This window comes from Melanaphis sacchari, unplaced genomic scaffold (assembly GCF_002803265.2).
Source record: "Melanaphis sacchari strain LSU unplaced genomic scaffold, SCAv2.0 Contig96_pilon_pilon, whole genome shotgun sequence".
Taxonomy (NCBI): Eukaryota; Metazoa; Arthropoda; class Insecta; order Hemiptera; family Aphididae; genus Melanaphis; species Melanaphis sacchari.
In genome coordinates, this window is record NW_020271686.1 from 3,020 (window position 1) to 15,536 (window position 12,517).

The 12,517-nt window shown below is 26.6% G+C and overlaps 2 protein-coding genes across 2 annotated transcripts; one reads left to right on the plus strand and one right to left on the minus strand.

Annotated features, from left to right (window-relative positions):
- Positions 1 to 555: 555 nt before the first annotated feature.
- Positions 556 to 8,011, minus strand: LOC112603122. Its single transcript, XM_025351554.1, has 6 exons — positions 8,007 to 8,011; positions 7,719 to 7,756; positions 5,781 to 5,980; positions 5,574 to 5,688; positions 2,439 to 4,062; positions 556 to 562 (listed from the first exon to the last, which is right to left on the minus strand). The coding sequence occupies exons 1-6, from the start codon at positions 8,009 to 8,011 to the stop codon at positions 556 to 558; spliced, it is 1,989 nt and encodes a 662-aa protein (XP_025207339.1).
- On the plus strand, positions 7,711 to 10,546 carry LOC112603116. The gene is made up of 5 exons (XM_025351546.1): positions 7,711 to 8,285; positions 8,368 to 8,491; positions 8,561 to 8,762; positions 8,822 to 8,936; positions 10,202 to 10,546. The coding sequence occupies exons 1-5, from the start codon at positions 8,203 to 8,205 to the stop codon at positions 10,329 to 10,331; spliced, it is 654 nt and encodes a 217-aa protein (XP_025207331.1). The 5' UTR covers positions 7,711 to 8,202; the 3' UTR covers positions 10,332 to 10,546.
- Positions 10,547 to 12,517: the final 1,971 nt, after the last annotated feature.

Consider the following 12,517-nt stretch of genomic DNA (forward strand, 5'->3'; position numbering starts at 1 on the left):
ATATAATCCTCGCAACCAACAAAATCATAAAACTCATGTGGATCCCATCCCACGTAGGCATTCCTGGAAATGAACTTGCAGATGAATTGGCAACGAAAGCAGTTAGATCTCCAGATACAAAAATATATCCACACGTAACATACGAAGACGTTATCCACACCCTTAAAACCAAATTCCATTCCCTGTGGCAGACTCGATGGGAAAAACAAACCAACAACAAACTAAATCAAATAAAGACATATACAAAAAAATGGCAAATCCCCCCAATCAACCTCACACGACACGAGGAAACAATGATCACCAGAGTACGCATCAGACATACGCGACTGACTCATTCACACCTGATGCGCAAGGAACCTGAACCCGTGTGCGAAACATGTCTCTGCGCACTCTCAGTGAAACACATATTTCTTGAATGCCCGACTTACCAACACGCGCGCACGGAATCGAATATCAACACCACCTCACTCAAAGAATCACTCGGCCCCGGACAAGAATCAAAAATCGTGGATTTCATCAAAAGAGCTGACCTCACAACGAGCTTGTAACACCATCTCAACACCTGGAGCAACAACGGAAATCTAAATTTATTTATTTATAATGTTCAAATTAAATTAAAAAAAAAAAATGTATAAAACGTAAATCATTGTAGGCTAATAAACTTTGAATTTGAAGCCTTTATTTAATAAAAAAAAAAAAAAATATTCATATTTTAATATTACTAAATTATTATTAAAAAAAAAAACGTCAAATTCTTTACTTTCTTCTATAGATTTATATCTATTTTATACATAATATTTTATAATATTTTCATCATCATGTAATTTAAAATACCTACAATGCCAACTATTAGCCTGTTTTTAATTACCAACCCTATGGTTACCCAAACAAAATTAACGAAAATTACTCGAATAATAACGTTTTGAAATTATTCGAATAATCGTGAAAAAATCATTCGAATAATAATTTATTCGAATAAAATATTATCTAAATAAAATTTCATTCGAATAACGCCCTACTCTGCAAACGACGTAGTAGGCACTATATAGGCAGTAAGCTATTGCAGCTGTAAGCCTGGCTCGACGCGAACACTGTTTGATAATTAGGAACACGATATGGCGACGAGACTACGGTCTACGACTACTATGACATAGTCGAGACGTGCACGTTTATGTATACTTGAGCGTATCTATATCGATGTAAGTAATGCGTAGGCGGATATTTGATTGGATTTTAGGGGGGAGGGGCTTGAATCTTTCTTTACGTTGTTGCAAAATAAGTAAGTACCTGTTTAATACTTTGAAAATGTTCAATAATTTGGGAGGCTCCCCGATCACCGCCTACGAAGTGGGTAATGTTGTTATTAAGATAATATTATGAAAACAATTGAATTCAAATTTTGGCAGATAGCGGATTGATAAAATTATGTTTTTATCTATCATATAACCACACAAAACATACCGCCAACCGCGTTTAACCAGTGCGGTAACCACGGTCTCGGAAGATTTCGTATTATTTGTGGCTAAGACCGTGTGATGGTAAATATCCTTTGTATATACTATTATCTATTTATCTGTTACTGAAACACGGGACCTTCCTAGACCCGATTTACTACGAGAGGATCGAGAGCAAAATTCAGCGACCAATCAGAAACAAGTAAGGATTATTATCATATTATCATATAATTATTATGAAACCGCGCATAATATTGATAATGGTTAATGGAGATTTTATATTATAATTATACCTACTAATAATGTATATTGTATACCGTATAGTGTGAAAACTGAAAACCATTCTTTAATTGACAGGTAATCATAATTCATAGGGCTCTGTAGAATAATATAATTCATAGGGCTCTGTGGAATCTAATGAATATGCTAAGTAGGTATAATGTATATAATATGCGCTTTCTTATGCAGAAAATGTATGGATCATAATTGATAATTTACTTATTACTTATTATTTACTTATTTCCAAATTGTTTAGTTTATAGAAAATACAATAGTGACTTCACTATTGTTGTTAAATAATAATTAGATTGATTAATATGTTTGATCATTATTCATTACTAATTAGTATTATGGACGTGTAAATGTGTAGTATATTTGTTTCAATTTCTGCTGCTGGAGTGCTGTTAAAACTGTATACAGTGCAGTATTATAAAAGATACTTTTAAAATTGCATATAAATAGAAATACCAATACATTCATTCAGAGTATATTATGAATACTTAATTAAACAAATATTTACTTAAATATTTTACCATACTAGACTACAGTGTAATTTAATCAAAGAATAAAATATAATAATAATAATATAATAACTAATATGTATGGTCATTTGTATTATGGATGTATAATATTTTTCGTTCAGCTCCTACTGCTGGAGTATTTTTAAAACTTTGTTTTATTTCATTTTTTTCATGTTCAGTGGTAATATTTTGAAGTTGAGATTTACAATTAGTTTTTTTTGTAACAAGTCGAAGCTGCTTATCAATTTTTTTATTGGAAGGCTCTAAGTTGTTAGTATCTATTAGCTTCCTTTTATTTCTTTGAATGGTATCCAAAAGTGAATCAAGTTTCTTTTGTATATCAGTGCAATCATCCATGGAATAATCATTAGATTTCATTAAACCGACACCCACCATTAATTTGTTAATAATTGCATTTTTTTCTTTTTCAACAGGTTCTACAATATCTTGATTCACTAGAAGTTTTTCAAAATTATCAAACTGTTCAGTTGATTCATCGGGCTGTGTGAAAAAAGTCTGAACTAAATGCTTTTCTGACAGTAAAATTAAGTGAATATGTTTACAAATATTTGATCTAATCATAAAATCTGGACAGCCACATGTATATATATGATTACATATATTACATAAACGACATTTCAATTTACAATTGCTTAAATCACAGATTTCTTGTACTTTACTGACATCATAGGATGATTCTTTTCCAGTAGTAGATTTAATTCTCCAAGTTGTAGGAGACATGCGTTCAATTTTAGCATCGCATATTTTAACAGCAGCATTGTGGCTAATCATAATTTTATCTTCTTTACTGCAGTATTTATTTTTGGCTAATTTAATAAACCTTTCAAAGATCTTGTCACGTATGAACTTGAGTAATGCATTTATACATTGATCCATACGTTTATTTTTACGTCCATTTAAATAAAAATATTTGATGGTCTTATGTATAGACTCCAAATACATATTGGTATTGATGCCACATAAATTACGATGGCAATATGCCCATTGCTCTACTCTATTAAGATAATTACATTGAAAGTAATGATAAAATTCTTTTGTATCGTTGTCATCTCTCAATTCATCAGATATTCCAGCCAACATATTTTCAAAATCTTCTACATTTGTTTCATGTTGTAAGATTTTGAGTGTTTTATAAATATAGGTTTTCTTTTCGAATGAACCTTTAATTTTTGTCTGTATTTGTTTACGCCATGAATGATCAACATGCCAACTACAGAGAAGTTTATGCTCAGCATTACCCATGACATTGCACCAAGCATTATAAAATGCTGGATCATCATCACTCATAAAAACCTTCGTTTTTATATTGCCAGTTCTTTCTTTAACTTTTGTAAAAAAAGTGATCCATGTTTTGGTGTCTTTTTTCTTGGTAAAACAAAAGCAACAAGGAAATCCATTACCATACTCATCCACTACAACTAGTGTAGTAAGAAGAAGGTCATACTCTGTGGTACCGTGGGTAGAGTCTACACAGATTTTTTCATAACCAAATTTTTGAATCATTTCTAATTGAAACTTGGTTGCAATAATCAAAAATACATCATCGTTTTCCAAATAGGAATAAATGATTGGATTTTCTTCTTCAGACAAACTATTCATATTTTCCATCCATATACGTACACTAACATAGTCTGAAGAATGAGCTTTACCCTCAACTAAATTGAAATCCCTTTCAACATTTCGTAAATCTCTCTTTGAGATAACAGTGGTGACGTCATAAATACTTTGAACATTATTTCTAATATCGTCTAAAATTTTTGAAAAGCTAACTCCTTCTGAGATTTTTCCTAAAATAAACATAAAAGAATTGAGTACTTTTTGGAATAAGTAATTTTTTTAAATAAATTTGTTTCTTTTACAAGGGTTTTTTAATTAAATGTTTTAAATTTTAGATTCTGGGTGGAGTGAAAGAATTCATTGATTTTACAATGATGTGTATTTTTCTTCTAATTTTTTTTTTCTATCTTTCAGTAACATTTTGGATAGTAAAAATTCTCTGATTTTCGAGATCAGCATCTTTCCTGATAGAAAAGTAAATTTTGTTGGTACTTTTGGAAGGTGAAAATTGAAAAATTCAAGAAGTTTTAGAAAGCGTCAAGAAAAACAGTAAAAACTGTAAAAGAATTGTGGTAATTTTTATGAAAAACCAATTTTTCAAAAATTCAATTGGTGTAACTTAAAAAATAATAATTGTAGACATTTGAAACCATCACAATATATTTATATTAACATTTTCAATGAATGATAACAATTTAAAAATATTTTGACTATTTTTGAGCTAGTTATGGCCTAAAGAAATTGTTTAGAAATTTGTAAATTTGTTTTATAACTATTCTCACTAAAAACCTTTTCACTTAGTAAATAAGTTTGGAAATTTAAAACAAAGTTAATTTTAAGTTTCATTTATGTAAGTTCAAAAATATTTATGATTCACAGGCACGAGTATTTATTATATGCATTAAAGTTATATTTTGCAAAATTTTGAAAATTTTCAAACTATTTTTCAGTTAGAAATTCATTTAAGTTTTTCCTTTCATAACTAACAATCAAAATTCATATTGAAGGTTCCCAACAAATTTTTACCTCTATTAAAAGAAAGGCTTTGCTGGAAAGTCACCCAATTATTATAGCCATGAAATAATATTTTAGATTTTTATAAAAAACTTTTTAACTATTCACTTTGATTATTTATTCAAGTATGCCACAACGTCTCTGTTCAGAATCGGTTTGTATGCAATAATTTATCATTGCATTCATATATAAATATAACACATCCATTATAATGATATGCTCATCAACTCTTATACAGCAGAGTGTACCAACAAGTCCACCTTTTTAATTTTTATCATGTGTAATGTACAAAAAAAAATATTGTTTAACCTTTTATGATATTTAACTATTAAATTGAACATTATATTATACTTTATTATTACTATTACTTTTTTCTTTGAGTAGAACAATTGATTTAATTGTTAATTATAATAAAGTGTATAATGATGCTACCACAAATAATACCTAATCTTAGCCATACATATATGCAGATACAGATCCAGGAGAAGTTCTCCTGTTAACTTTTGGGAGGGAGGGAATGATTTGGGGGTATAGTCTAAATCTGTCAATTTTACAATTTCTAATTATTTAAAAATTTTCATGAGGCTTGTTAGACCAAAATGGGCCTGCCCAATATTTGGAGGTCCTATTTTAAAACTGAAATGGTGCTACTGATTTATAATTTATTAAGTATATTATACAATAGCTGTAAGGAAATATTTAAAACTTGTCTAATAAAGTTTATTACCTGCTATCATTGAACGTTCATCAGCAGTTAACCTACATCTACCTAAATTAGACCCATGCCCAAAATGAGTGCTACTATAATCAACATTTATTCCATTAGCATCTTCTGTCACCACCTAAATAGTAATACAATACTTAATTAGTTTATAGACATCTAGAATCTAGATATCTATTTTTAAGTTTAGGTACAATCACAATTAGTATTTACCATTGAAGATGTACATGTTGATCCTATCTTATTACTTCCTTGGCTTTTAATACGCTTGATCCCACATGATTTACTACTAAAGTATCCACTACGATGACAATGGTAATAAGTTCGTTTACCATTTTTAATACTAGCCGTTGATTTTGTAGTATACGAACAAACATTTTCTTTTTCAACCTTCTGTTTCCATTCCTTAAAATCTGCAAAATATTATATACTTAGTGAATATTCAGGTATTCATTTTATTATATTTTATTCTTTGATTAAATTACACTATAGTCCAGTATGGTAAAATATTTAAGTAAATACTTGTTTAATTAAGTATTCATAATATACTCTGAATGAATGTATTGGTATCTCTATTTATATGCAATTTTAAAAGTATCTTTTATAATACTGCACTGTACACAGTTTTAACAGCACTCCAGCAGCAAAAATTGAAACAAATATACTATACATTTACAAGTCCATAATACTAATTAGTAATGAATAATGATCAAACATATTAATCAATCTAATTATTATTTAATAATAATAGTGAAGTCACTATTGTATTTTCTATTAAAAATTTTCATTTCTAATTGTTTTTAGTTTATAAGATTTCATTTTTTTAATTCCAATATTAAGATTTGGATAATCGAAGCAAGTGTTCATTTCAATTTAATTATTAATTTATTTTCCAAAAGAGACTTAATATAGTTATTCATAAACATCTAAACAATTTGGAAATAAGTAATTCTTAATTTTTATTATTAGTAAATTATCAATTATGATCCATACATTTTCTGCATAAATATTTTCTCAGTAAACCTTATAACTATATATTCAAATATATAGTTGTTAATAATTATATAACATACCTACAGCTTTATGATAAAATTTAATGTATTTTTAAGCACTATACCAATAATAACATTAAATATAAGAAAGCGCATATTATATACATTAATATACATTATACCTACTGGCTACTTAACATATTCATTAGATTCCACAGAGCCCTATGAATTATGATTGCCTGTCAATGTATCTTAGAGACTATATTTACACTACCTACCTAGACAATTAAACAGCAGTCAGCAGCTTAATTAAAGAATGGTTTTCAGTTTTTCACACTATACGGTATACATTATTGGTAGGTATAATATAAAATCTCCATTAACCATTGTCAATATTATAATAAAAGGAACTTTTATTTAACAGATTTATTGTTTAATATATCTTCTTATGATTTTAAATAAAGAATTGATTCATTCATATTGGTTAGTGGTAAATACATTTTTTAATTTTTGGAAATTAATAGATACTTGTAATATTTAAACATAAGACCAACATCATTAATGAATAATAAAAATAAAAGGTGATATAATCATGACTCTAAAAGTTCTATTTGATAAATAGGATATTATTACTACCTATTTTACCTACCATTTAGAGTTTTAAAATAAATATGTTCTTTTTTTAGAACGATTTTGTGATACTCTTCAACATGTTTTCGTAGCAATGCATGTCCGCTGAATAATTGTCCACATTTATTGTCTGGACATTTTATTGATTTTTTATTGATATTTTCTACGATTCCTCTGTCACACTTCTTTTTGTGTGCTACTAAATTCCGATGGTACCCAAAAACTTTTTTACACATATTGCACATAAATGAAAACGTAGACGACATTGTACTTACAACATTTATAAAATAAATGGCAACGAATAAACACAATTATACGTGTTGTGGTATTATGATAATGCGCGGGTAATGTATGTTTCTTACAATATATTTAATATAAATATAAATACTATAATAGGTATATGTATATATATAAATAATAATATAAATAATGTTATGAATAATATATATAAATATTAAAATATATTTAAAAATGCGCGGGTAATGTATGTTTCTTAATAATTATATGATAATATGATAATAATCCTTACTTGTTTCTGATTGGTCGCTGAATTTTGCTCTCGATCCTCTCGTGATTTACTTAGTTTATTATCAACCGATATTCCGAATGCTATTGTAAATGTTGTACAACAACAATATCATTATTCATTAATTAATATGAACTATGAAGTAGGTGCTGTATTCAATGGTTATACGATTGTTATTTATACCTTTTAGACGTCTCACACTTGTGAATTTATTTTATAATCATTGATTATTCTGATTTCTTTTCGGTACCGTCGTGTGTTCGTGTTTGGTTAACTCCTGCATAATTATACGCCATTTACAGTAATTTATTTAATTGTACTAATATCCCGCACTATTTTTTTTTTTTTTTTTTGTGTGTTTGGTACAATTTTCTTGATATCCAGTAAAGTCAATAAAGTCATCGTTCACGTATTTATCACGAAAATCATGTTGCACCGTTCTTAAAGCCTTTTTTGCTGGTATTTATATTGATCTGTGTTCTGTTCTATGGTCAGAGTAGCTTTAGCAATGTCGACAGTAAGAAAAAGCAATTTACTGGTCAAAAACACTGGAATGAGCTTGAATGACAGGTATTGTACAAGATTTTGTTTATCATCCCAAATTTTTATTTTTATGTTTGTTATTTAACTGTCCTGAATTTTTTTAATGTAGGTTCACTCAAATACAAAAGAAATCTAAACCAGCCGTAGAAGATGAACTTGTCAGGAAACATCGTATCCTATCATTTAATATGGAACGTAGACCTGAAGTAGCAGCTTCCTTATTATTAAATCAGGTATATTTTATTTCTTCATTAGATTGTTGTACTTACAAATATTTTATTTTTACATTTTTGTTGGTATAGGAATTTGTGAATAGAGAACGACTTCGAGTACCACTTCTACCACCATTACCTCTTCCAAGACCCGAAGTTAACAATCGCATGTATAACAGTATTATGCATAATATGATAAGATCATCAGATAGATTAGGTATTCCTGTTCATGAAAGACTTAGTATAGGAAGAGTTCCACCGATGGAAGATAGAAGAAGAATAAGAAGAAGAAGTAATGCGATGTCAATTTTTAATTAATATTTGAATTGCATAATAAACCACTTATTTTAGGAGGTCCTAAGACTAAAATACGAGAAGCTGTTAAACTTAATGTAAATACAAATGGAAATAACCCAGGAGTTCCTAAGGTTTCTAAATCTAAAAAGCGACAGATATCAAAACAGAGGTTAGTTATGAACATTTTTCATTAAATAGTTCTTATAAATTGTAAATTTGAATTAATAACTTTAATCATAATTAAATCGTGCTATTAGTATAAAATAAAATCATATTTAAAATTAAAATTAAAAGTATAATTAATATATAATTAATTAAATTATAACGAATATCATGTTCATTCCAATGGTAAAGAGTATTATTGGGCTAAATGTCAAATTTAAACATTTTTTTATATTTTTTTGACCAATATTATAGATAATTAGATGTTATCTTATTATTTTATTTTAAAATAAATTAGTAACTGAAGTTTGAAATGAAATAACCTCAAAATGTATTATTGCAACACATAAGTAATTATTACAAATACATGCTGTTTAATTGATTTTAATTTTATTTAAATAAATAACAATACTAATATAAATTGAAATGTTAACATCAAAATTATAATGTTAAAAATTTTAAGACCAACATTATTTAAGTACCTTTAGCTTACCTCTAGAAAAAAAATTGCATCTCATGCAATAGTCAGATTTTGATATTTATTTTTTTTTTTTTATTAAAAGATAAACAGTTTATACCAGTTACATTAGATTCTGATTTAAAAGAAAATATTTCTTGAGGTTTTGATAAGTATTTAAAAATTAAAAAAGTTTTATCATAATACTATTTAAAATTGATTAAAAAATCAGTGTTCAATCCAAAAGTGTTCCCTTTTAAGTAAAAAAAAAAATTATTTGTCGTATTCGTTTTCCTTATGGCCTGCTATACATGTAACATAACTAGAAAGCTAAAATTTTTGTCCTTTAGTAAATAACCGTCTCCAATACTTTAAAAAAAATATAAAAAATTACCCTTAATCATCAGTTTCATATAATATGAAGTTAAGGATCTATGGTCCCAATCATAATTTTTCTTATAGTATTATTATTTTTATTGTTTGCATATTATTATGCAATATTAGTAACAAGTTTTCAAGTACAGTTGTTTCACCCTTATTTTTTCCCATACTGGCTGCTCATTAAAGTCAGTATCAACATAATGATAAAATTCTAAAATTCTTTACTATATTTTTAAGTAAATATGGTTGTCTTATTGTTTAATAAATTACTCAATTGACTAACTATTTTGCCATTTAGTTTTGGTGACTGTCAGTATAAAAAAATAATTCATTTGTATAGTGATAAATATAGTTAATAATAATCATAGTAATTAATTGTAATTTCATGTATTGCTTTAAAATCTACATAATTGTTTTTTATGTATGTTTTACAGGGATCAGTTTCCTCGTAAAGAACAAGTATTTTCTAAAGAAGATTTAGACCAACAGCTGGATCAGTTTATGTCACATACCAAACAAAAACGAGATGAAGAATTAAATAGAGTTATTCAAGAACATTCTTAACAAATGATGTACGATTAAATATTTATAATTCAATTATTTGGCATAAAATATTTTAATTATGTATCCATGGGTATGATATGTTTCAAAATATATAATTAACTATTTGTAAAACTGCCTTATTCTAATAACAAATTCAAGTTATAATTTCTGATTTGTAATTGATTTTTATAAATATCATTTAATTTAGAAAAAAAAAATGTAATAGCAGTATAAATTGAAACTACATTAAATATTTTCCTTTGTATAATAATTTTTTCAGATGTATTGACTGTTTATTTGTAATAATACGATTATAATCTTATAAAAAAAAATGTTTATGTTCTTAGGCATATAATAAATTATGAAAAAATGAATTATTTATGTTTATTAAGCATACATATAGTTATATATTTATTTTTTTGTGAAAAAAAAATATTTTTAGTGAATGATTTATGAGTATAGTTTATACTAGTATTTTTATTATTTTACATGTAGATTGCTTATCAATAATAATTAATAAGTAAATTAACTAATTAGTTTAACTTGTTAAGTTAATATAGATAAATTTTAAGTTAAATAAAGAAAAAAGATTGAAAGTATGTAACTTCACTATTGTACAATGTGTCAAGTGTACCTCTTCATTGAGTAAGTTGTGTTATGTGTTTAATCATTACATAGGAATGATAATCCTGAGCAAAGACATAATTTATTTCTAAGAATATTTTAGTTTTTTTATAGTGCTTTAAAGTAATTTATTTGACTTCTAGATGATCCGCAAACGTTTTTCCCTTAAAGAAGTTATGAAAATTTTAGCTGTATAATGTTGCCAGTGAAATACAACACAATTATTTGAATATTCTCCAACTTTCAAGATTTTGTTGTCAAACTCATTGTTTATTCAAGAATAAATTTATGAGAACAAATATTATCCTAGACACTTGAAATATTCACCAAATATTTATATTAATTTAATATTTATAATTCTTAAAATAGTGTATAGATAAATAGTAAGTACATTAATTGTTTGTGAATTAAGAAAATTTTCTGGTTTACAGACTTAAAGTCAAATGATCAAAAGCATTACTATATAAAATTGTACAAATGGTTTTCATTCATCTAATTTAATAATTGTAAGTCACCAATTATACCTAATGTAATATAGTGGATTACTTACTATACCTAAAAAATAGCGTTAGATCACCTGCTACACGAATGCCAAATATTAAATATATATATTCAACAAGTGTTAACATTTTGTTTTTTATAACAGTGTTTTAAGTTAATATTTTACTTTCTTGTTTGAGATCTAGGGCCTGAGCCCTAAATGTATCCAGATAGTGAGATTCCTTCCATTTGAAAATATTGAAGTATGAAAGCATTCCTGACACCCAGTGTCACCAGCATACAAAGATTTACCCATGAATGAGCAGTTCAGAACGTTTGGCATATGAAACAAAGTATGATCCCGTCTCCTTAGAAAAAGTTTTCTTTGTGTTACTTCCCTGAACTCTCAAAATGGTAATGTCTTGGACTGCTTAAAAAGACAAGCTCTGGGGGGGTTATTAACCACACAATTATTCGTTTAGTGTAAAGCTTCATTTAGTCTGATAATATTATAATTATCAGATAATACACGTGTGTATAGGTAGTTGTATACTATACAACTAGAATAAAGTTACCTATTGAGAAATTAATGTACTTTAGCATATTTTTAAAATAATATGTGTTACAACTGTTAATTAACTATAATACTGTAAAGAAATAGAACATGGAAGTAGCTAATCTCGCTAAAAAACATAATAAATTCAAACTACATATAAATATTTATGGTTTTAATTTTATTTAACATACACATATGCCATAGTTAAAAATGTTATTGATCTTAAAACAAGTATCAATGAAAATAATTATTATAAAAATCAGAATACATTATAATTTATATATTCATTACATTTTCTCATTATTTGTTTTTAAATAAAATATTTCATAAATTAATAAATATGATTATGTAAATAATAAAATGTCCAAATAACAATTTTATATATTTGTTTCAAGTTCCCAGCTTATTATCACAGATTTATATTAAATATTAATACAATAATTTGTAACGAGTTTTATAATAGATAGATATATTGTTTTTAGTGTTCAATAAAAAACTGTTAGAACATTTAACATTCAATATTTGTTTTAGTGATTAGAAATTTGTT